This window comes from Pterocles gutturalis, unplaced genomic scaffold (genome assembly GCF_000699245.1).
Source record: "Pterocles gutturalis isolate BGI_N339 unplaced genomic scaffold, ASM69924v1 scaffold6530, whole genome shotgun sequence".
NCBI lineage: Eukaryota > Metazoa > Chordata > Aves > Pterocliformes > Pteroclidae > Pterocles > Pterocles gutturalis.
In genome coordinates, this window is record NW_010143273.1 from 78,776 (window position 1) to 105,612 (window position 26,837).

Here is a 26,837-nt window from a genome sequence, read left to right on the forward strand (position 1 = left end):
TGCTGACAGACTTCAAAGTGCCTCTATAACCTACTGTTAAATCCATATTAAAAAAAAATATCAATAGGGCATCAGCTAAAGATTTCCATGAGGTGAAAGGTCAGAGATTCTTTTCCTACAGAAGAGATTACAGCAATGATGACTGAAACTAGAGTAAATAAACAAAATTTAAGACTAGCTTTCTTGCCTTTACAATGAAGGATTTGTGGTATCCTTTCAGAGGACTTTTTCCTTTTTTTTTTTAGTTATGCCCTTCTTCTCTATATGGAAGCACTACGGTGTTCATTAAAAAAAATCAAACAAAAAACCCTCCATCCTTAAAAAAGCACCATAGATAAAAAATCTGGTGGAAATAAACAACAAAAAACCAAACTCCAGGGACCACCCTTCAGGGATGAAATGCTAAAGATGTCTTTTTTTAATCAATCAGTTTGTGAAGATCTACAAAAAAATAAAAAGATCACATTCTAAAGGTTCAGTGCATTCGGCAGCTATCTAGTTTTGCTGCTTATTCATCTTTAAGTTGACTTTCAAAAATAACACATTAGCTCATCAAAATATACATTTTCCATTTGCTTTTAAATTAAAATAATAATAAACACATTTAAAGAATTCACAATCAATAGCATGAACTAAGTTTCAGGATCATCTACAGCATATAATTTAAAGGTTCAAGATGCCAATATGCAGCACATGGCAGGCCTGTATGCTCCATGCAGCATGTTCATTTAGGATAATCTCAAATAATCTTGATGTTCAGATGTCAGTTTGTTTCTTCCAAATAGTGTAGAATACCCATCTGGAGAAAATAAGCAGTTAAGGAAAAAAAAAGCAAACTTTGTAGTACATAGTTAAAATGGAAGTAGTTCTTTTCACTTACATTTCAATTCTGAAAACTTCTGGTAGCTCATAAAGATGGGGTAGGTAAGAGTCTCAGAAGTGGCTCAGCAGTTCAAAAGAGCATCACATTTCCCTGAAACTGAAATCCTTTGCAAAACCATGTTTTCTAATTCAGGTGGTGCATTTTTTTGGATTGCAATCACTGAACAAACTTGTCCTGGGTTCAGCTGAGACAGGGTTAACTTTGTTCATAATAGCTAGTACTTTGGGAAGAGTGACCAAAACTTAAATCGGGAGTTCACCAAGTTGGGATCCCCCTTGCTAGTCTTCTCCATTGTAAATTAGCAAGATGGAATAGGTTAAGAGACATCCAGCTAGCTAACTTGTGAATCCCTAACACAGACACAAAGAGAAAATTAATATATTGAGATGTCAATAGCTGAACACTAGGTATCCAGGTATCTTACTGGGCAAAGATTTAAATGTCTACTGCCTCTTAAATGCCTCAACAGGGGTTCTATTGAACGCTCACTTAACAGATGCATCTAAATTTTCCCTGGGTTTTTCTCTAAAGGCTTCTGCAGTGTTTGCCTTTATACCTACCTAAATACTTTTCAGAAAGCTGTTGCCCAGACTGAGCTAGAAGCAAATACAGAGCAACGTGGCAGCTGTATCAGTGTTTTTTCTGCTTCTCTGAGGGGAGATGGACCCGGCTTCAGCACAGTCATACAGAAGCTATGCTCAAGTCACAGTTCTGAGGTACTGCTGGCAGGACAGACAACTGATCTTCAATATGTCTCTTGCCATGCTGGGCACATGAGAGAGGTCAGAGCTATGTAATTCCACCTGCTTCCAGAGAAGCAGATGGGAGAATGAGACATGAACATCACCTTTTTTAGAGCTACAGCAACAGCTGCACAGTAAGGCAGAGATTTCTGGGATTTATAACTTAGTAAAACCACATATATCTTTATGCTCTTCTGTTTACACAGCATGGTCACACATGGTCCAGATGGTAGCTTCCATGTTCACCATAAGGTCCTGGTGGAAACCTCAGAGACACATACGCTTTGTTTAAAATAGAGAGCTGGCTTTTATGTCAACAGCTACTTGAATTTCAGATGACTGCCCCAGCAACACTGGCAAACACAAGAATCTCAAGTAACAATTACAGACAATAACAATTCTTGAAGTAGGTAAAACACGTTAACAATAAAGTGATAAGCCAGCATAGTACTTTGGCTGCATTCAGGTACCCATGCAGGTAACTTTGGTCAGATTATGAAAACGAAGATTTGCAAAAGTGAAAAGATTTGTTCAATGGCTCAAGAGATTTCAGGCACTTAAATGAATGTCACAAATGTGTCACATTCTTCAGAAAGAAATGTAACCCTCATTTTTTATTAATTGTCACAATTCTACTGTAAGCTTTCACATCTCAGTCACTTGTGAAACAGCATTGAGGTGCAACCTTCCATTCAGATACATACTTCTATGTGGAAATCTAAGTTTCAAGAAAGGCGATAACCTGTACCTGAAGTACAGGTAAAGGGCTATCAGAAGTCCAAGGCCAAATTACAAGTTGGGCTAATCTGAAGTCATCAAGATGACTTCTCCTTTAACATTCCTGTTCCTATACCATTATGTCATTGTTAATTCGTTCAGAAAAATAAAACTAATAAAGCCTGCCCCATTTCCTTCACTTTCAAGCTCTGTTATACCTATTTAATGGCCAGTTTTAATAAATGTATTGCTAAAATATTTCATATCTGTTAGCTTATTAAAAACATTTAAAAGTATTTTTAAAAGGAATGAAGTAGCATTCCCTACTCAATTGATTTAGAAACATTTTTCATACTTCCAAATAAACAATGCAATAAGTAGTTAGAGGACTTTCTAAGGATGCATACTTCAAATCACATACACGTTGCATTAAGGCCTGTCCGTCATAAAAGCAAAAATAAAAAACTATTTTTCTGAAAGTGTAACCTACAAGGGCAAATATCTTCATATCCTCTTTCACTCATTTCTTTTTTTGTCTTGAAAATATTAAGATCAGATCTGAGTTTCACTGGAGAGCTGACAATAATGAGAAACAGGAGCTTGTTACCATCAGTATGGAGTCCAGAACAGCAGGCTACAGCACTAAACAGTATCAAGATGAGACAGAGGGGAGGAAAAATGAACATAAAGAACAGAAGAAAGGCTGTGTCAGTTTTGCATGCTTAACGTATTATGAATAAGTAGAACCTCAAAGATCTCTCCTGTCACGAGAGGGACAGCCACAGGAGGCATTACCCTGCAGAAGCATTTCCTGGAAGATCACACAGAAGTGGTAAACACTCAAAGTAAATGCAGCCAGCAGAACCACCCTATAGCAGATCAAAATGCCCTTTAAGAGCTAATGGCTTGAAGCTGAAACTTCCAGCTCCTTGTATAACTTGCCTGCCGCTCACAAAATGAAGTTTGAAGGATTGTTTTTAGGAATGGGATGTTGCCAAGAAATGCATATACCCCTCCACTTGGAACATTTTTTCCAGTAACACTAGCTAGTAATGATTGTTAGGAATCACTTTTTTTCTTCCCATTAAAAATCCAGTGTGAGCTGTATGTCATGTATCAGACTATTTAAAGATCTGGATAATGCTAATCTGTATGAAGTTAGTTCGAGTTTTTTTGTGAGAAAAAAAAAAGATGATACAGCCTCGCTAGGCAGCATTACCCTCATCATACAGTTTATCCTACATCACATAAACAATATACTTGGAAACACTCAAAAATATTAACTAAGTCATAGCCTGATCTCTGAAAGGCATTGATCATTTTACCAGCTGTGAATTTACAGCACCTTTAAAAAATAATTCCTGCAATTATCCTCAAAATAAAACCCCAGCAGTTCACTTACTATGAAAAAACATCAGAAGTGTTTAAACTAGAACTGCCTTCTTGCACTTGAGTTCGTTACCACCAAGCAATCTAAGCTTGCTTGATTTATTTATACACACTCTCCACGCTTTTTCAGTCTTTAAGGATACAATTCCATGTAGGAGGGAACACACACAGTTTCTTTTGAAAACTCCACAGGACAGTAAAGCCTGCTAAGCTGTTCTTCATACAGAGTCAAGGCATCAGTCAGATTGATACAGTTTCCCTGAAGAAAAAAAGAAAAGCCCCAGTTACAATCAAACAAATAAGCAAAATTGCAGATGAATATATACATTTTGACATTAATGCAAGGCTTCCACATACTTCAGAACCAGATACATGCTGTTCTTAATATTTACAAGGCAAATACTGAACAGCTTGTCTTCATTCTGCCTACAGCAAACAACAATTTGTATCTTTTCAAGAAAGGGTAAGTATGGGGGGATTTATCTATCCTCCCATTAGCAGAAGCAACCATTACATTAGGGTTTCCAGTTAAAACAGACCACCATGTGTTGTTTATCAAAAACACCTACTCAATAACCATTTTCTTTATGATTGCCTAAATATATTAGTAAACAGTATTACAACATCCAGATTTCTTCAATTATTTAACATCGCCTAGGTCTTACAACATTTAAATGTACTATAAAAAACCCTATAACCTACTCATTTTAAACAGATTCTTCTACAGAGAATTATGACAAAATATATCAGATTATACAGAAGTTCTGCGGGTGTAGGTTGTGTCTTGAGTTTCTGTGTATCATGCTTCTGAAAAGGACGCAATTCCTACAACAATTTTTCTTGGACGCAAGTATTATATCTTCTCACATGAGTTGCATCCTTTTCTGAACAAAATAAAAATCAGTGAAATATCAGACACACTGAATTCACAGCATTTCTTCCCAGACAAACAAATATTACCCAAATGAATAATTCTGGGAACACAAACACATCAAGGACTACAAATGTAAGGAATTTAAAAAAAAACAACCACCACACCACAACACAGCACCAAACCAAAACAACTCCTCATTCCAAGCACAACCTTGTCCAAAGCTAAGTATTAATACTGCAACATACACCTGGGATGCTCATATAGAGAAAGTTCTAATTAGAAAAGTGACCGTCCATATCCATAACAGATATGGAAATTTAGCAACAATGGTAAGCCCATAGAACACCAAACCAAACAGAGACTAGCCAATGCAAAACAAGTAAGTTGTGCAAGTCTAAGAAAAAAACTTGTCAGGTTTCTTGCCTACATAACTGAGTAGGCTAGCTGATACTTTATGACCTTAAATAGAATGATCTTAAGAAGAGTGTGGCAAATACACGTTACTTGGACACTAATTTAAAATGGAGTAAAGTTGAACATATTCACCACTGCACGGTCTACAAATTACTCAGCATTTGTTTTCCAGGTACAAGACAATGAACAGAGACCCATCAAATATGAATGTACTGTTGCTGTGGCATAGCATAGAGAAAAAACATTGTGATTTTGGTCAAGGGGGAGAAGATGTTAATGATCCTTGGCACACTGACAGCCGAATTATTTGTCATCTTCTACCTCCACCAGCTTCATAAGGAAACTTTGGCTAAGAGGCCCCAAACATGATGCCCAACCATTCTGCACATTACACACAAACAGCAAGTTAAGACAATGAAACTACCCTGACCACACAGCATGTGCATATCTGGTCACATGTGGGGCAGGATGAGACATCTTCAGGAGATGTCCCCATCCTTCTCTAATGGTTGGGTTTGCTAGCTTATAGTATAAATGCCTTTTACCTTGACCTAGCACAAAGTGTACTTTCCACGATTTCTAATCAGTAGAAATAGAAGCATTAACTAGCATTCCTCCAGAGTTACTTTCAACATAAAACCCCTCTGCTTTCCTACACATTTTACCACTTCTAGTGGAGGAACAATGTTTACCACGGAAGACAAAAAAAAACCCAACAAAAAAGGGAAATTTCATGTTAATGAATACACAGTTTCCAGTAACCTAGCACATGAGCCAAACGAAGTCCCACTAAATGATGGCACAGAAGTCCCATACCTGAGGCACAAAAGTTTGCTATTTATCTTGGATCACAAGAACAGTGGTCTTGATGATTCAAGTATATGCATTAGACAGGAAAAGGTCTAGTCACATCAAAAAAAAAAAGAGGAAAGAAACAGTCATTTGCTAATACAGACAGTTTCTTGGTTTCTAGATGACTCTCTCTGTTCATGACTGGACAGGCCAAAAGCCTTCCAGCATAAGCACTTCTGAACAGAGTACTGCCTTTGATCTTTAAAAGTCCTGAACTTAGTAAGAAAGAGACAACAAGCAAGCCTAAAGCAATATGCTCCACCTGTGGAATGGCAGTATCTTCCCTCTGCTCTGAATGACTTCTGGAAATGTTTGCACATGCACACACACATAATTTGGTTTGGGGTTGTTTTTTTTTTTAAGAACTAAATGAGGTATCTTGTCCCTTCCTGCCCTTAGATAACGTGTGCAGCTTGCACCTGACTCTGAAAGAATACAGATGGCTCAACTAAGAAAAAAGGTAGATCTAATTAAAAACTGTAGCTCTCCTACAGTCACAGCTTATTCAATATTTCATAGACCTCTAACTTGAAATGAAGGTCAAGTTCTATAGGATCCCAAGAACAAAGGATTTATTCAACACTTCCAAAATGTCCGCGCTACCTATGTTTCACACACCTGCGTTCATCTGCTAACACATTGTGAAGCTTTTTACTTCAAGAGTACAGTTTTTAAGAAAGTTTTACTGTTTAACTTGTGCTTTTTGGTGCTCCCAAATCTTTAAAAATGGTTTTAAAATAATCAAGTGCACACAGACATGACTGAAAGTTAATTTTCACAAAGCAAGGAACTAAGATGAGTTTGACCAATAAAAACTACCTGTGCTCTTAAAACCAATGTACAATGAATGGGCAGGCACCAAAACAAGCAGAGATCTTACTGAAAATCAGTATGTCTAAACAGCTCCATCTACGTTGTTTTTTCTATGTAGATGATAGCTAGAAGCAAAGTGTATAATGCACATTCTGACTTCAGGATTTACACTATTTTTCTACTTATTTTTATGGGTAGGATTTTTTTTTTTTTACAATGTATTTAAAACATTTATATTTCCAGAGGAAGAGAAAAGAAACTTCATCCTACCATTCTTCCTCTGAAATTTCTGCATCACACTCAATGAATTTTTTGGACTGTGTTCAGGTTTTCACAAGTGGAAAAGAAAACCTGAACTTAATCTTATACAAGACCTGAACTTAATCTTATACAAGACATCTTTTTTAAAAAATCATATTCTTGAAAGCTCTCTTTCAAAAGAGTTTGCATAAAATGTGTCCAATTATCATTTTGATCAAATACCACGAACAAACGTGTACTTGTTTATTTGGTAAAGGAAGATGGCATGCTTTATATTGAATACATCATATTTGGGTTTGGGTATCAGAAACGAAAGAAGTTTGTAAAAAGGTAGAGATGAACACCAACTGAGCACAACTGCACAAAGCACAACAATAAACAGACTACTTGTTTAGTAACCCACTATTTCCAGGGCACTGTAGCAATTATTTGGTTCAGCCACACTTTACCAAACATATGATTTTGTTTCAACACCAAACTGAATGCAAAAGAAAACTACAAAACGACCTGTGTGAGTAATTTGAGTCATAAATAGAAAACATTGCTAGGCAGTTTATGGTGCATACCACTATTACGGAGGAAGTTTAATAGGATACACAATGAGATAAAAGTATCCACAGTTTCCCAGCCTGTCGCTTCAGCATTTCATCCTTTCTCCCTTCTCCAGAAACAGACAAATCACTGCAGACAGTGTGGAGAACAAATTACAGGAACAATGAAACATGCCAATAAGCAATTTTTATCTTTCAAATCCACAACTCCCCCATCTCAAAATCAAGATCTTACCTAAAAGTTCAGACATCCCACCCGGCTGTTCTATTAACCTCTCCTTCTGGAGACATAGCACAGGACTTTATAATTCTGCACAGTTAGAATTTTTTTTCTAGTTATTTGGTTTTAATCAACAAAAAGCTAAGAATTCAAAAAATCAAATCTACAAAACTTATAACTTATTTCAATAAAGCAAAAAGTTACTGAAAAAAATAATTATTATTAACACCTTTCTGTAAGAAGTGACCAGCTTTATCAACTAAGACTACAGTGTTGATAACGATGTCAGTTAGTTCTTGTATCACTAAAATATGACACAGGGAACCAAGCCCAGAATACAATACAGTGATCAGTCTAATAACCTGTGTTCATTTTAACTCCCCTCATCCAATAAAAAGTTATGTGGTAGAGCAATACATTGTTTGTTCTGAACAACCATCATATACTCAAACAATAAGTAATATTGAACAATGTTTAGCAAGGCTTAAAGCTGATGATTCATCAGTTATACTTTTTCAAAGGGAAAGAAGCAAAAATTAGACATTCTTTTTTCTCCCACACTGTTCAATTTTCAACATACACAAAAACCTTATCAAACTCCTCTGCCCACCCCCCATTAGTTAATCTTTATTCCACGTCAAACAATTTGACATATAAGAAATTGCATCCCAAGAAAGAGGAAGGCAGGCAAGAATGCCAGGAGGCCTCCATGAACAAGGAGCTCTTGGACTTATTCTGGCACAGAAAGGTATTATATAGGGAGTGGAAGCAAGAACAGGTTACCTGGGAGGTATACAAAGAGGCTCTCTGAGCAGCCAGGGATCAGGTTAGGAAAGCTAAAGCCCAGATAGAATTAAATCTAGCCAGGGATATAAAGGGGAACAAGAAGAACTTCTACAAGTATATCAGTGATAAAAGGAAGACTACGGAAGATGTGGGCCCTCTCTGGAAGGAAACTGGAGACCTGGCCAAGAGGAATTCGGAGAAGGCTGAGGTGCTCAATGACTTCTTTGCCTTGGTCTTCACCAGCAAGGGCCCTGGCCACACCACCCAAGTTGCAGAAAGTGAAGGTAAGAACTGGGACACGGAAGATCTGCCCACTGTAAGTGAAGATCAGGTTCGAGACCATCTAAAGAACCTGAAGGTGCACAAATCCATGGGACCTGATGAGATTCATCCATGGGTCCTGACGGAACTGGCAGATGAACTTGCCAAACCGTTAACCATCATATTTGAAAGGTCATGACAGTCTGGTGAAGTTCCCACTGACTGGAAAAGGGGAAACATAACCTCCATTTTCAAGAAGGGTAGAAAAGAAGACCCAGGGAACTACAAGCCAGTCAGTCTCACCTCTGTGCCTGGCAAGATCATAGAACAGATCCTCCTGAAGGCTCTACTAAGGCACATGGAAAATGAAGGAGAGGTGACTGGTAACCAGCATGGCTTCACCAAGGGCAAATAGTGCCTCACAAACCTGGTAGCCTTTTACAATGGAGTTACAGCAATAGTGGACAAAGGAAGAGCAACTGATGTCATCCACTTGGACTTCCGCAAAGTGTTTGACACTGTCCCGCACAACATCCTGGTAGCCAAATTAGAAAACACATGGATTTGATGGATGGATCACCTCCTGGATAAGGAATTGGTTGGATGGTCACAGTCAGAGAGTTGTAGTCAACGGCTCAGAGTCTGAATGGAGACCAGTGATGAGTGGCATTCCTCAGGGATCAGTACTTGGTCCGGTGCTATTTAACATCTTTATCAGTGAAATGGACAGTAGGATCGAGCGCACCCTCAGCAAGTTTGGGGACAACACCAAGCTGTGTGCTGCAGTTGATATGCCTGAGGGAAGGGCTACCGTCCAGAGGGACCTGGACAGGCTTGAGAGGTGGGCCCATGCCAACCTCATGAAGTTCAACCAGGCCAAGTGCAAGGTCCTGCACGTGGGTCCATGCAATCCCAAGCATTAATACAGGCTGGGAGGAGAATGGATTGAGAGCAGCCCTGAGGAGAAGGACTTGGGGGTGTTGGTTGATGAAAAACTGAACATGAGCCAGCAGTGTGTGCTTGCGGCCCAGAAGGCTACAGGATCCCGGTCTGCATCAAGAGAAGTGTGACCAGCAGGTTGAGGGAGGTGATTCTGCCCCTCTGCTCTGCTCTTGTGAGATTCCACCTGTGTGCAGCTCTGGGCTCCCCAACACAAGAAGGATGTTGAGCTGTTGGAGTAGGTCCAGAGGAGGGCCATAAAGATGATCAGAGGGCTGGAACACATCCCCTGTGAGGACAGGCTGAGAGAGCTGCGGTTGTTCAGACTGGAGAAGAAAAGGCTCCAGGGGGCCTACAGGAAAGCTGGGGAGGGTCTATTTAAAAGGGCATGTAGTGACAGGATGACAGGCAATGGATTTAAACTGGAAGAGGGCTGATGTAGACTAGATATTAGGAGGAAATTCTTTACTGTGAGGGTGGTGAGACACTGGAATAGGTTGCCCAGGGAAGCTGTGGATGCCCCATCCCTGGAGGTGTTCAAGGCCAGGCTGGATGAGGCTTTGAGCAACCTGGTCTAGTGGGAGGTGTCTCTGCCCATGGCAGGGGGGTTGGAACTCAATCTTTAAGGTCCCTTCTAACCCAAACCATTCTGTGATCCTATGAGGGGAATGCTAAAGTTGTTTTTTTTTTTTTTTCTCCTTAACAAGCCTCATTCTGATACAAAAGCATTCAAGGTACTTTTAAATTTTGAGATTAAGCAACCTGTATTTATAAGACCTTAAGACTAAGGATTCTTGAACTGCTTCACAGCCTCCATATTCTGAGTCTGCTCACTGCTTACACACACTTCGACAGCTCATGCCTGTCTCCCAACACCAGTTCCCCTGGGCTTTCTTAAGGCATGCATTCTCTTGCACTATGAGTTTAGTTTTCAGGTTTCTACAGCATTACACACAACAAATTTAAACAAGAAACACAGTTCCAAGCAGACAATAAAAACTATTCCTTAAAATAAGCAGTAAATAACGTAATTTGTTTAAGTTAACCCTCTAAGTTCAAATTAACTTTACCCTCCTATAAAGGCCATGTGTTCATCAACTGGTTATAGCCTGAACTTAGGCCACTGTCCTTCCTCCAACCTTCGAAAGTAAACTAATGACTTGAAAACAAATTGAAGGGTCCCCTTCCACACTTGCCCATTTCTTACACATTGTTTTTACGTCTTATCCTACTTTCATTGCTACTGGATATCCCTTTTGTGACAGTAGATTAGAGAAGTTTTAATTTTTATTTTTAATTTAACACAGTTTTCTATTTTTCTTTTGTAATGACAAGTGCTAGAGTTCAACATGGCCAAGTTTTTTGGGGCTTTTTTTTCTGGGTTCTGGTTTGGGGTTTTTGTGTGTGTGGTTTCTGTTGATTTGTGGGTTGTTTGTTGCCTCCCCCCCCTTCCTCACTTCAGACTGACCAAGAAGAAATGAGATACAAAGAACATGAAATACCTAGCATCAAAGCTCAGTTTGAGTTTCTGGTGACAGGGATGGCTTTTAAGGAGATAATGGAGTCAAACCTGACTAGACAAACAATTAATTAATTTAAAACTGAACTCTCAGGAACACACGGGAGTGAAGTGTCTGTCCCTTAAAGACTCCCAAACTGCCAAGAAATCACACAGGCTCACACAGGGACAAGCATCCAATCTTCCAGCCTCCTTTCACATTGCAGTCAAGGAGAACCTTGTTCCCTCTTTGAAACTGCTAATTAGAAAACCCACACAGCAGCCAAAAAAAGGAGGGTAACTATGGAGCAACGTCAGAGTGGTCTGGATATTTAAAGGGCAGGGCTATGCTGTATTAGAGAGTGGACAGGAAGCAACAGCTTGGTGAAGGTCTGCATACGTGTGGGAGACATCTGATCCCTGGCACCAGTGGTTAGTTAGTGCTGTTTACTGGAACCCAAACCTGTGAGTGGTCTGAGATAGTTTCTATCCTGCCTGGGCTGGATGACTCAGACTAGGAAGGAGCAAATTCCTGTTCAGAGGTATTTTTAAGAGGTTCCACTTCATAAACAGGCTGAAAATGATAGCCTGCTCAACCTCAAAGGACTAGACAGCAAAAATTTAGCACAGAAAAAGGCATTTTCATAGCTACACATAATCCACTGACACACAGAGACAACCTTACAATCAGTATCTGCATTTTAGATAGCATACTTTCACAGCTGTTGAGACCCTTAAGCATGAGAGTAACGGGATTATGTTCAACAATAAGTTTTTGCAAATAAGCCTCAAGTCTTAAACACAGGGCTGGAAGTTCTGCCTAAAGCTCACCTCTCTTTGTCCAGGTCCTGTGTAGGCTGCAAGATTCTCAATACTGATGATGCAGCTAAAAAAAGCAAGGACATGAAAAGCAAGGCTGCTACACGTACAAATAAATTTTTGTTCTTATTGCGATTACTATTTGTAGAAGCACAGAGCAAGTATAGAGGAGTTTTCCCCCAATATATTAAAGCACAAACTTATAGCAGCAGAGAATGAGATCTATAAACTGCCCTCTCTACCTTTCCAGAGCTGAAACAAGCAAAAAGTCCCTCCTTCAGCCTAAAACTGGCCACGTGTTCTTGCATCCCCTGGGAATATAAATACATAGCCTGAAAAATCTTTCACAGGCAGCATCTCTCTATAATTGTTAATGAACTGCCAGACAATATTAGTTATCAGTCTCCACCTAGTGGTGAGAGGATATTCTGCTTTAGCACTTGGAGACTGCTTTGACAATCACCATGGCATCCCAAGGGAACAACCAAGTGTGTTTTAGTAGCATGCAAAAAAAAAAAATTTTATACTCTCAAATGATAAGCATACCTAGATAAATTACATTTCTCTAGAAAAAGGTAGCTTTTACCTAATTTTTAATCAGTGTGAATAATATACTCCCATATTTCACAGCTGATTACCAAACCTATGAAAACACTAATGACTTGCTTAGAAACACCTAGCCAAAAACTCCCACCAAAACCCACCACACCTCCACTTTTACATCTCACTTCTCCTTTATACAGTTATTGTGTCTGACTTCTGCTAAAGTTAAAAAAAAAGTCTCCTCTTAGTCTTCTCCATACTGTATAACTTCTTGTTATATTATATTTTGCTTTCAGAGCTCAGATCTGGCACACTCATGAAATTACCAGAACTGCCCTCGGATTTTTTGCTGGCTTTGCATCAGAACTTCTCATTGCCTGGCTGCTTTTGGCAAGATGTCAAGTCAGGCACACAGGTCTGGGAAAGAAAGCTATGCATGGCATGTCACACTTGAGAAAGAATTATATTAAGAAAAACTCAAAGCAATTTATGACCTGTAAATGCTGTAGTACATACTACAGGCATGAGCGTCCAGTGGGAAGACAGACTGCTGACAAGCACAAATACTATTTTAGCTGCACAAAACTATGTCCAATGTATGTTCATGAGGTAAGCTGCAAACAGAAGTCATCCCACATGAAAATGTGATTTCATAATGATGTGTTAACAGATCAGTCAGTGAAACTTAACTTCTTCTTGTCAGCTTGACATAAGTGCAGTTCTACGTACATCAGGATTAATTGCTTTTATTAAGCATTCCCAGGAAGTTTTGTTTTTGAAAAAAAATGAGCAAATGCATATAAACACTGAACAGCCCCAGAAGCACTTCTTATCTCTTGGGTCAGGGTGCATGCCCCATTCTTAATTCACTTTGGTCTTCACTGAAATAAAGCTTATGAATCAAAGGAAGCTATAAACATCAAATTTTCTCAAAATTTTTCTTTTGTTGGTAATGCATGTACCATCGTAAAAATACACTACTTGCATTAAGGCCTGCAAGATCTAATCAAAATCACATTGGCTTGCCAATATTCTTTAGGCAACCCATCAACTGTGCAGCACCAGACAAAGACTCACAGCCAAGTACAGCAATGACACCATTCATGTTGTCATCTCCTGCCAATGAAAAGAGAAGGCATCATGCCATCTGCACAATGCAGTTATGTAAAAACCAGATACTCTGTGCACTGAAGCTTTTTGATTAACTTGGTTTAAGTCAATTAACTGAAAACACCATTATGTAATAGTAGGATATTAGGAACTTTTTTCCTAGCTAATGCACATGAAATTATTAAACATTAACACTAAGAGACACAAAAAAATTCTGAAAGTTCAGAGCTACATCAGAGTGCCACAACAAAAGTCTCACTTAATTCACAATTAGGCTGCAAACAACAGAACTCTACAGGAAAGCATCCTGAATGGGAGAAGAAGAGGATATGCTGCAGCCTAAGGTGCATGACTATTTTCTTTTAGCACTGCAAGGCCTGCCTTTATTATTTGTGTTGCTCCCATGTTACCAACCTACTAGCAATTCCTTTTATTTCCAGAACACCCCTAACTATTTTTAAGACTTTTTCAGCCAATGCTTCTCTGGACTCTGGAGTTCTGCAGTTAGACAGCTCTAGACCCTGTCTGCTGACAGCAGTCCTGAACAGTACTTGTAGCAGTTTCCTCCCAGAAATAGCAGGAAGGTGTAGTTATGCTGTCTGCTGTAAAGCACCTCAAAATCAACTAATGTGCTGAAGAGAATGTTTTTCAAAATCTGTGCAGAGCTCAATGAAGAGGTGATGAGCACTTCCATTTATTCTTCCCAGCACTGGCATTTAGAGAGTCAGGCATCAATACAGTATATGAAAGGCTGGCATTCTGTGAACAGAATTCCACATTTGGGTAAAGCATTTCTTGAGCATTGAAATAAAAAAAAAAAAAATACATTCTAACAAGATGCACAAGGCAATCTCTGCAAGTAAAGCTATCAGGGGACAGGCCACAAACTACAGAGGACAAAGTTGTGAACATTAGTACATCATAATGCCAAGGCAGAAGAGCAACCATAGCTATTGGCCAGTAGCCAACAGGACAATGATACTTTTGCAGCATCTTTCCTATGAGGTATTTCCTCATCATAGCAAAGGTCAGGATCTAACAAGTAGGTGGACATTCCCCTGGTTGCTTTTTTCGACAGTATTTAACATATTGTCATCATTTAACCCAGCTGGCAACTGGATTTTAGAGAAAACCAAAGCACAGCTGAAAAAAAATCTAGGGGTGGGGGGGGCCACACAAAGTCCTGGATTTTAAAAACACCAATGCCTTAAAAGGCACGTGATTCCTGCAGCAAGTTAAGTACAGCCTGCTACCTAAGATAAGCACCCTGGAAGTAGACAGTTGGAACAAAAGTAATTTAAATTTCCAACGTTAATACACAGAGCCAAAAAACCCTGGCATTTAACAGCTTACACATCACAGCATTCAAAACCATTTATGAGTTCCCAGTGTGTGACTAAGCTCAGCTACCAAAGTCAGTTGGGGTCATGTTAGAGCTTCTCCACAGCCTAACCCAATCCTTTGGATATCCAGCTTCAATTAGTTTAATTCAAAACCTAATTTAAAGAAAGTTATGGACAGCTGATTTTATTTAAAGCACCCCGAAAGTCTGTTCTGACTATGACCAAACTACCGAGTTTTCGGGGGGTTTTCTGTTTTTGTTTTTAAATCAGGCTCAACTGAGAAGAGGCTACAAGGACCATCAAATGGGCAGGGTAGTGTATCAGTAGATCCATCAAAAGCTCTGATAGCTCTTTGCCCCAATATTAATTTTCCTTTTTTTCAACAACGTCAGGAAGACTAAGTTGCCAGAGTACACTGCTTTTATACTCCAGCCCTTTCATTGGCTACCAGTGAGCCACAAATCCAAATTCAAGCCATTTCAATTTTAATGGTGCTTCTTTCCATCCGGCCATGTCCCACCTTGTTGCTTTGGGACTGTGAAACTGACATGGCATAGTTTCACAACAGCTTAAACCCACCAAGGCTGGTTCAGTACTGCCGTCCCTTCCTTCCTGTGCAAGCAGACATGCTGGTGAGCTGAGTTATCTTCTCCCATCAGGACAAGACAGGCAGGAGGGCTGCACCAGTCTCAACATCTATTGGCTTCAGCTGACACAAAACAACCTCCCTATACCCTGGCTACAGCCCAGCCGTAACTCCAGCTTTCAGCACAAGCTTCTTCCCAGAGTCCTTCTGCAACGTCTGACAGATACCTGTCCACAGTCATACATCTACATACCTTCTAATAAAGTCAGTTAATCTCACTGTGTATGTTACAAGTATGACAACTGCAACACAAATGCTCGCTCTGTCTCAAAGACAGTGTCCTTTCAATATCAAAGTCTGTCACAAATATTTCCACTATTAACACAACAGAAAAGCCATTAAGACTTACAGTGTTATACAACCATGTCAGTCATATCTTACATTTCAACCACAAGATTATTTACCTTACCCATACAACCACAGCATTTGACATTAAAGTAGCACATTAAAGTTGCCAAAAACCTCATTCAGTGAGTTTTGCATTTCTTTATAAACCTGCCCAATTTTACACTAAACCAGTTCCTTTACACACCTCAGAACCTCTATGCTGATGGGAATAGAGTTCAAATGCACAATTTTAGCTAGGTTATTTCGGAGCTTAACAAGATTATTTCAAATTGCTGTACTTAGATGCTCCACACGTCAAAAGATTAGTTAAGGTATTGGCATGACAAAAGAAACAAAACTTCAGAGACTTATACTTCATTCAACCATCTGCTGGATCTGGTCACATTTTTATCCAATTGCATGCCGCTTTGTGGCATTCTCAATTCAGGACTACATACAGAAAGTATCTTCAGATGAAAGCTATATGGAAATTATATTATCCATGAAGTGGCTATACTGTAGCTAGCATACAAATCTTGAATTATTTATTTTTAAATAAAGTTATATTAAAAGCTTCATATACAAGTACAAAATCTTATTTGTGACTACAAAAAATACTTCACAAAATGTCAAGCATTGTAACAAACATATTCAAATGCTCAAGATCCATCTTGCATAAGCCAAACCAGTGACTTGCATTAGGAGTGGACAAAAGCAAAAAGAGTATTTACTCCCAAATTACTAATTTTCTCATTCCATTGCATCTATGTCAAATTCTTATACCTTTATGCATGACAAATTTTCATGTCTTGCATTCTACAACTGGAGACATTAGCTTAAAAACAATTTATCTGTTTATAAAGTACATCTGTCCTGCTCTTCCAAGAATTGCTTACAGCTAGAATATTCCGTAGTACACCTAGCTGACTATTGAAATTATGCTTTTAAATTCAAAGACACAAGCACTATAAGCAGCTGAAATAATGAAAAAAGACAAGTCAGATAGCAAAGCCCAAATTTAACACAAAAATCCCTTTGAGTCATTAAAAGGAAAACAACAGCTTGCTAGTAGATTTTTTAGTTGGTTTGCTTTTGTTCCCTTTTTTAACCTGAAAAATATGGATTGCAATACATACACAGCAACACTTATTTTTACATCCAGGTATCATACCTGTGTGAAGTATTTTCCATCTTGTTTCAGGACTTTCATTGAGAGGTCAAGAATCAAACGCAGAAATTCCCATGTGGAATCTGCATATAGAGTATGATTTAAAAACAGAACAGCACATTACTGGCTTGTTCACTGTTACATATTCAAGACTCACAACATATCTACTGTTTAAACAGTAACTATCCTATGCCTTTAAAAAACAAAAACACAAAACAACAAGAAAAAAACAGTAAAAAAACCCCACACACTCCACACACAATGGCAATGGTAGAAGTATCTGGTTTTTTTCATGTAATTTTCCAGATGTTTCCAAGAAATTATAGAGTGGGGAAAAATTTACTGGAGTGTGAGCTCCCCAGATACCTTCAAGAATTACATGAGTTCATACTATTCTGGACTAAGAGCACAGATTAAAAAAGTCTTAAGTACTTGCTAATTTTTTCTAACATTCAAGAAAAAAAATCAAAAACAATTGCTGTGTTACTATCATTCTTTGCTTCTCAGATTTGCTATTAAAAATACAAGAATCAAAGTATTATTGTTGCAAACTGCCAACTTTTATGCAACGGAGAGGCAGAAACATGGAAAATCCTCAGAAGTTTAAGAAAATAAATTAGAAGATTAACCTTCTTCTGGAGATGTGGAGATTGGTACAGCCGTCAGATCATTAATTACATAATCAAACATCCTTCCTTCTTTGGCATACCTCTTCAGTACAGGAATACAGTCTTCAATTAGAACCTGTAAGAATGAAATACTGTAGCTAGTCCTCAAAATACCCCAAAAGTAAAAGGAGCAAATGTGAATTCACAGAAATTACAAAGAGGGGAAAAGTACAAAATTAAGTATGCATTTAATTTTAGGCTCCCTTTTCAACTTCTTACATCATAGAAAAAGGAAGAACAGTTGTAGGAATTATGCTAATGACAGTGTAGGCACTACATGACTGAATTTCCTAGCAATGTCACTGATTGCTGGGTGATCACTGTTCTACCTACCAAATGGTAACAACAACAGTTAGCAGTCCCCCAACATAGAAATAAGGTATTTGTATTAATGCAAATGACTGACTCATACGAAGTAGCATGTGACTTCTGTTATTTTTTTTGTAATTTTGTTTAGCTCACACCTGTAAAACACTATCTGTCTGAGCTTTAAGAAGCAGTAATGAAAACAGAAAGAAAATATTTCCAGTGAAGCTGTCAGATTATGCCTGGGCTAGTCTAAGGTCTGTCAGATGCAGCACATAACGACCTTAACTGCAGGGATGCATGAATTTTTTTTTTTGTTTTGGTTTGTTTTTTTTGGGGGGAGGGGTTGGTTTTGGGGTGGGGTTTTTTGTTTCAGGGGGGTTTAAAAACATATTAGCAGTGAAATGGTGAAGAGATTTGTCTGCAAATTAAAACATAACTTTAAAATACGTATTATAAATTTAGATATTCTCAACAGTACAGGACAACTAACTTAAATATATGTTTCTTCTATTTTTTCATCAATTTAAGGAACAATGTTTAAAACTGCATCCTTACTGCTACTTCCTCCTTATTAGTAAGCTATGACAATAAACATTCTCCTATTTCACATTCCTTAAAAGCTATATATAATTATTTTTAAAAGAGTTTGCAGATGGAGGCTAAAAATATTTTGACACTAAGGTACACTTCCAACACAAATCCCACTACCAGCTATTAAAACTTAGAAGCATCAAAAAAATAAAAATCCTTCACAAAATTAAGAAAAATCTGAAGATTTTTCCCCAAAACTTGCCACAGACATCTTCCAAGCTATGTATAACTTTATGTGAAATATTTCTTCTAGTAAGAGAAAAACAAAAAATTACCTGATAGCACTCTCCTTTCAGATTGTCTAAGACATCTCCACATGTTTTACGCATGTATTTTTTACACCCGTCGATCACCATTTGGTCAATGTTTGAAGCTGGTTAAGGCCTTCTACATTCCAGGAATAATACAGGTAATAGTTTCTATTTCTGACGAAATAGTCTCAAAAGGTGACATTTGCAGAAAAATAGTAAGATATGTATCTTAGTATACATATTGCAACAGCCAACCTTATATATTCACCTCCAGATTCAGTTATAGGTTTAGGAATAGCTTACTCTTGTTTTTAACTCATATTTCTAGTACCATTACTGTGAAAGCTTGAAATATGAACAATAGGATGGTCTAAATAAAAATCCCATAAAGTTAAACTAGGTTAAGACTTTAACCTACAGTTTTAAAACAAATTATTTTTAGTTTCTAACAAGGGCATCCTGAAACCTAGGATAATCAACATCTCACATGGCTAACAGTGGTTTACTGTTGTTGTTGTGATCAAACTATCTGAACTACAGAATGTTGAAAACTTGATTTCTATCAGTTCTTTTAAGACAGGACAAGAGTTGGTCATTCTGCCACAAACACAATTCACTAAGTCCTGACATCCCTCTTGATTAAACTTTTTTCTTCTAGGGATTTTTTTTTTTTTTTACAGCTTTCTTTGGAAAAAAAGAACCCAAGAAGGCAGAACCCAGCCCAAACCACAAACTTGACAGACCTGTCTTCTCTTATCAGAGAAGATATTAGTCTGATGACACAAGTGCTCCTTTCCAGTTCTATGTAAACTGCTACTCAAGAATTGCAGTATGGATTGGAAAATTGAAAGCATGTGCTACATAACAATGCACAAATATGTAGCCACTGGGCCCATCTAAGCTGACAAAAAAATTTCATTTTAGATCTATCTCCTCATATAAATCAGAACCTGATAGTTAACTGTGCTCAATGCTAACACATCAGCAGAAAAGGCAGGCTGAAAAATGTTCAAACAAATGATCAATCATCTGTCAAAGGATATCTCTACCATAGTAACCATCTTTGGCTTCAGTTTGACTATCTCATATAGTATACCTCCGTCACCACCTCCGAGGATTAGCACTTCTTTCCCAGTGTAGTCTTCCTTTCCACTGCCCATTATGGCTTGAGTATATGCCAGGTCACTCTCTGCCAGATCTGAATGGAAGGAAGAGAAGGAGTTGGACCAAAACATTACATCTTCTCATTAATTGGTATTAATGCAAAGGTGTTACAATACAGACCAAAGCAAGAGCATCTGCAGAAACAACCTAGCTCTCAAAGAGAGTCCAGGTTAACAGGAGTCTGGTGATTTACCAAAGCTAATGAGATCCTCCTTAGAATCCCACATGGGATTTATCTAGTTCTCAATGCAAACCTAACAATGGCTACCTGAGCATTAGGAAGTACTGCGTGCCAAGAGAAGAAAAGCTGGAGAGCAAAACTGTCTGTACTTAGGACTTGACACCCACACTTGATACTTCCGTGGGTTTTTGCCTCTGACTAGTGCTGCAAGAGACAAATCAGGAGATTTTTTGAAAGTGAACTCTAGACCCCAACTAAAAGAGCAACCTAGATGTGCTCCAGTGCATCTCTGCACACAAGTGTAAGTACAACCACTAACACCTAACTGCTGAAGGGCCCTGAAGCATGCCTTCTGCTGATTTGTTCACCATTAGCTTCAAAGAAGGCACTAGCATTCCTAAGCTGTAATAACACATCCGAGCTACCAGGGCAAAGCTTTGTGCAGCAGCATATCATGGCATATCCTATCATTCTACCTAGCAATCAGGACTCTGCTTGTAAGTGCACAATAACAAAATGACACAAAGCAGTACTTGCAAATCCCATGGAAGGTAAATAAGTAATGGCATACTTCCCTTTCTATGAGGCACATTGTGACAATGTTCAAAAAAAACCTCATCTCCATATGAAACTCTGACAACAATTTCCAGATAGAAGGAAAATAGCTAATTTGGTGATTCCAAACACAATTCTAACTGAATTGGAAAGTAGCTTGCTAACGAATTCAATAAAAACACTTTTCGGGTTCCATAGAAGTCCTCCTGACAGCTGCAGAAAGCTAAGTGAATGGTTAGAGGTATCTCTGGTGATTTCAAAAAGCTATAGTCAAATTTCAATTTCTTACTCTGCCATTAGACTAAAATTAGGTATTCTACTCCTAGACATCAACATCTCTCATTTACCTCAGTCAGTACTTTTCAACATAAGTACTGAGAGATTTTATAAAGCATACTCCTTGATGCCTAGATCTTCTAGCGAACAGCATTCTCATCCAGGTTAAAAGAACAGTAGCCCATCTTCTCCCAAGTTCACTTTCAAAAACACAAAGATCAGCAGGCACAGAGTACCACCTATAAACACCCTTCTGTAAAGGCTGAGTCACTCTTCTGGTTAACTCAGAGTTCAACTGAGCATTTTGAAGAAGACAGAGTCAAAAGATGTTCACCAAAGCAGCTAGATGGTTTAAGATACAGCTGTCCTGTATCTCACCAAGCAGGTAACTCCCTTAGAGCAAAGGAGTAGCAGGATTATCCCCCTACACACACACAGCAGCTCCTACTTCTTCATACTTCTTTAGAATTCTACTGCATTTTGAAGACCGACAAAGTAGCTTGTTTCACTATCAAAGAGAAGCCCTCAAGAGGCTGGACTTGCAGCAAACAGGTAGAAGTTCATATGAGAAAGGAGTGGAGTAAGCTCTGTTAGAGAACACTGACTTCTATTCTCCTATACCACCTTCCATAACAAAGATGACAACTTTGGAAAAATAAATCTTTTTTTGTACTCTAGATTTTTATATCAGTTAGCCTTTCTGATTAAAAAAACCTTATACACAGAACAGATATGCGTACATGCATATGTAGTTTCCAGCATCAGAACCATGAACCCACTATTAGATCTGTTAAACTGTGCCACAGCAAGATAGAAAACAACACTTCCTACAAGTTCACGCAAAACATCCTCAAATGAGGTGATACTTACTAACATCCCCACTGAGGATAAGAATGTTCCCAAACTGTTTTGAATGCAGAATTTTAATATTCTGAAAAGGTGAATCTTCATCATAAACAACTTCATCTATGTCATACTCCACCAGGCGCCCATCAGCTGTGGGCCAGTATCTATCAATGACACCTCCTCTCAAAATGGCTGGCAACCTGGAAAGAAATAACAAGAAAAAAGGTTACAAAACATATGAGACTATTTAAAAAAATAATTCCCTCTAACCATCCAATAGATTCACCATAATAAGTAATATTTACAAGAAAACTAAGAAAACTTACAAGATTTAACACCTAATTTATATAAGAAACCTATCAGCCATACATTAAATATACATAACTTGTTAAGGCACAGAAGAAATCTAAATGGTTCTTCCTCATGTACAACTTCTATAATGTGCACGTGACTCCATCTCTACCATAAGAGGATATTTACCCAATGTACCAGCCTCTGCAGAAGAATTGGCTCATGACTAGAAACAGATAAAATACAAAAGCAAAACGCAGACAAAAAACCATGACAAAACCTCTTCCCACCTTCAGCTTAGCTCAGAATGCCATTTCTTTGAGATTAGTGTATCTCACCCTTCTAAAGTTGTATAAAGAAACATTTTAAATACATAAACACAAAAAGTGAACTATTATAGTGTTTCAAACTGAGCCAGGTCACCCTGCATTGTGTAAGCACAATCCTTGGTACCAGCTGACAGTTTGCATTACTTTTAAAAAGTGGTTCAAGCATCTGCATAGATTGTTTTCGGGGTTTTTTGTTTGGTTTTGTTTTTTTTTAATTCCACACAGAAGTATCTTGGTTCAAATCAGTATTGATCAGTAATCTTTACAAACCTGTAAAGACAAACTGTATTTGAAATGGCAGTGAATTATCAAAATGACTGCATTCCATTTTAAGAAAAATGTGCATGCACAGAGTTAATCAGATTTCACATGCACAGTTCAGAGAGTTAAGGGTTGGGTTTTTTTTCCAGAGCGGGGTGTAGCAGAAGACGGGACAGACACAAGCTTCTAAATGCACTAGTGATTCTCAATAAACATTTCAGAAATGCTTTCTACCCTCCGTGAGCCGCAAGATGGCAGCAGAGGGTGAGAGCAAGAGCATCTAGTCACTACCACAAGACAATAAAAAGGCAGGAACAACTCTTCCAGCAGCATTAACTCCAGTGGAGTTGTGTGTGTGAAGTTAACACCAGAAGGATGCAAAGCAAACTTAAAAAAAAAGTTGAGGGGTGTGTGACAAGACCTATGCCAGATCCACTACTCTAGGAGGTTCATCTTTCCTATACAAAGGTAACCAAATTAATCTAGATCACTTCAGGCAGACTTTTCCTGACTCATTTTTAACAAGTTCCTACCATAGGGATTCCACAAACTCCCAGTATCATATTTCAGTATTAAAATTTCCTCAGAGGGCTTCTCCTCCATATACACGTACGCAAGATTATCGACACTTGCATACTGCACACCAAGTGAGGTTTTACCAGGACGAAGTAAAGCAAGATAACTACCTCTCTGTGTTTTACATGAAACTGTTAAAACACACACACAAAAAAAATCAAGGTATAACATCACTTTTCAAATCACTACCACTTTACTTCTGGTTTCATATAGCTTTCTGATTACTTTCTGCTATAGTACCATTTTCCCATTTTGTACTTTGCTCCTTGGCTTTACTGGATCTTGGCAATTTGACAGTGCTTTTTACTTTTCTTAAGCTATTCCCACTTCTGACTATGTTCTTTATAGCACCCGCTGCACCCTCTAGCAAGTGCACACCTGCAGCAAGTGCTCCCTGGCTTCAAGATGCCAGTCACTGCCAGACAGCAGCCAAAAAGACACCAACATGATCTGTGTCCTTCCAGACTCCTGGGGAACTCCAGCATGCATGCTGTTTCAGTGGCAGGCATTGAACCACAACTGGCATCCCTACAGTTCAATATATACCCCTGTATTTAAGTAAATTAAAATGACAGAAGGCTGCAAAGCCTCCCTTGCTTCAGTCATCAGCTATATTAAAAAACTTTGCTACAAAACATCTTTACCTTCTTGGCAATGCCCTAAGCATACAGGTGCCCCCCAGGGTTTTTGCCACCCATGCCCAAGGCCAGCGCCACAAGGGGCAGCAAGGGTAGAGCTGTGAGAGAAAGAGCTGCAGGAAACCTTGGCAGGGTAGGGCCCTCTCCATAGGCTTGAGCTTCATTTTAGCGACAGCCTTCACCCCTGGTCCCTGCCCAAGCTACACTGCAGCTCTTCCCATGCCTGTCCAAGTTTTTCACTCATCCTTGACACCGAGCTTGGTCTCGAAGCTGCCTCAGTACTACGGACCAGGTTGGCAGCTCCAGAGCTGAGGCTGACCCTGGTCACCATCATCAGCCCTGCTTGCCTTGCCCACAAGCTGTGGGATGTGGCCTGGAGAGTACAATTCATGATCTGGCTTATCACCCTGGCATCCTTTACTCCTCAGCCCTTCCATATCAGGCTGTTCTTGCTTCCTGGTTGCATTTTCTCCCACTATTTCATGCAACCATTGCAACAAACTAAAGAAATAATCCTTGCCCAAAGTAACAACAACAAAGATGAAGCTTAACAGAATGACAAACCTCACAGTATTTTCAATTCTGCAATAAAACAATTCTAAAATATTGGGGAAAACCCAGAGGCATAAATTCATACTCCAGGCTATTCATTGCAGTATATAGTAAAGCATAATTTGCTTATTATCTTTAGCAACTATGCAGACAAGCCACATACAGAAGCAGATGTACAAACTTACCGTTTTACTCTTTTAATATGACCATGAAACAATTCTTTCATTCTTTCTTCTACTTTGTTTAGAAGCTGAAAAAATAGCAAACAAGAGAGGTGGAATTTAAAGGTGATCACTTAATGTAAAATATTTGATAAATTAGGCTATGTGGAAGGCAATAAAAAAGTAGCACCTGCACTGAAAAGCTTTGAGATATAACATTAGAAGCCTATGCATAACTAGCTGGCCACCTTAGCCTTGTTACTAGCAAGCATGTGCATACTGTAGCAGCTGTCATCACTGTGGTAGCTATCCTCCAGGATAGCATAGCCAGACCTATCAGGCACAGGCAAAGAGGGAACACAAGAACCCTGTAAGGTTTCATTCCCGCCAAAGAAGTGACCCATTCCCCTGCAATATCCAATTTCTAGAGCCTTCATATCAAGAAAGACGAAATTATTTTCCTCTGCAGGGAAAAAGCTTGAGTATAGAAGCTCCCCACCTCTCAGATTAGAGAAGGAAAAAAAAAAAATCATACACTAATACTTCAGGTTGCTGGTTGAGTATCACTTCTTCCCCTTGGTGCCCTGGGTGCCTGAAGAGACCCTAATCAAGGCTGCTATGTCTTTACAACTTGTACAGCAAAGAATATGAGACCCAGGACATGCAAAAGAGTGTGTGTGCACACGCACTCATATGTGTATGCAACTACAACAGCGGTTACTGCTACTCATCTGTAAGCATTCAGGTTTGAACTACCTTTGATATTTAATAATCTTTTACCAAAATATGCTTTGGTAGACCTGAAGAAAAGAAGGGGCTCCCCATGCAGTCTGATAAGCCTAGTAAGATAAGCATCACTCATACCTGATCGACTTCCTCTCTTCCTTTCGTATGATCATTGTAGCTCTGCAGATCCACCAACACTAATCCATGAGGGTGAATTCTCAAATTAGCAAAACTACAAAACAGAGTGACAGTAGTAACAATTTTGTTATCAAAAAATCAGAGTGAATGAGTGAAGAAAGTCTGAAATGAGTTATAATAAATTCAGAATGCACATTTCTTTTTCCAGCTGTCTGTAACTGTTGGCAGTGGCAGCTCCAGTCTTACTCTGCAAGTCACTGAGCAGCAAATAGAATGCTGTAAGAGCATGCCAGTCACTACATAACTAATAAAATCAGCAGGCAGCAAGGCAGTGAAACATCGTGTCAAAACCAGAAGTACAGTACAAGGGGAAAATGTACTGTCTACTAGCCTCAGCTCTTCAAATAAGGCCTGCTTGAACAGGTATATTGTGTTGGTTTTAACTGAAATCAAGCCCCAAGAAAACAACTGGACACTTTCCTTCCTCTGTCTCTTTCTTCTCACTTCTTGGGTTTGTTGGGTTTTTTGGTTGTCTTGAGAAGAAAAAAAAAAAAAAAAAGAACACACCAAAAACCAAAACTTTAAAACAACTATTCACAGAGACAGTATTCACATTCATAGCTGAATAATAAGTGAGAAACAATAAGTGTCCTAGAGCAAAACCACAGCTTTGACTGGCAAAGAAGTTACAGCAGCAAACTCTCATTGATCAATACAGATGCAAGATAGACAAAACTCCTACTGTATATTATATTTATTACAAGAGCATCTAAAGACCAAACAGCAAGGCTTCACCACACTAGGTGCTGGGCGGACAAACAGGACCTTCAAGAACTTGCCACAAACAAAGCAAATTATAAGGACTATGGGGAAGGACACAAGAAAATAAAATCAGTAGCAGAGGCGACATCCTTTCCATACTGGGGAGAAGACAAAAAGAAACAGAAAGGTTACAAGGGGATTACGTAAATGAAGGGAGGGGAAGCACATACTGAAAGAAGAGGGCAGAGGAGGGTATGGAAACCAGCATAGCCAATCAAAGAAAGAAGGGTATTCAGAGATGGCAGTTCATTAGTACAACACAGAGAAACCCCAAGTAAAGCTCTATACAGTTCTCTGAATGCCCCTTTCTTTGCTTGTCTGCTCTTATCATCCTGCTCAGTCTCA

At 38.8% G+C, this 26,837-nt stretch overlaps 1 protein-coding gene across 1 annotated transcript in view; it reads right to left on the bottom strand.

Moving 5' to 3' along the window:
• Nucleotides 1-245: 245 nt before the first annotated feature.
• The window catches only part of SMS (spermine synthase), a 35,542-nt gene continuing 8,950 nt past the window's right edge, over nucleotides 246-26,837 (bottom strand). The window contains exons 2-10 of the mRNA XM_010084661.1: nucleotides 25,671-25,768; nucleotides 24,831-24,895; nucleotides 22,023-22,198; nucleotides 20,020-20,174; nucleotides 19,001-19,090; nucleotides 17,787-17,901; nucleotides 17,161-17,240; nucleotides 3,876-3,991; nucleotides 246-799 (exon numbers count right to left, since the gene is read on the bottom strand). Coding sequence (XP_010082963.1) covers nucleotides 757-799; nucleotides 3,876-3,991; nucleotides 17,161-17,240; nucleotides 17,787-17,901; nucleotides 19,001-19,090; nucleotides 20,020-20,174; nucleotides 22,023-22,198; nucleotides 24,831-24,895; nucleotides 25,671-25,768 — 938 coding nt within the window. The 3' untranslated portion in view covers nucleotides 246-756. The remainder of the gene's footprint in view (nucleotides 800-3,875; nucleotides 3,992-17,160; nucleotides 17,241-17,786; nucleotides 17,902-19,000; nucleotides 19,091-20,019; nucleotides 20,175-22,022; nucleotides 22,199-24,830; nucleotides 24,896-25,670; nucleotides 25,769-26,837) is intronic.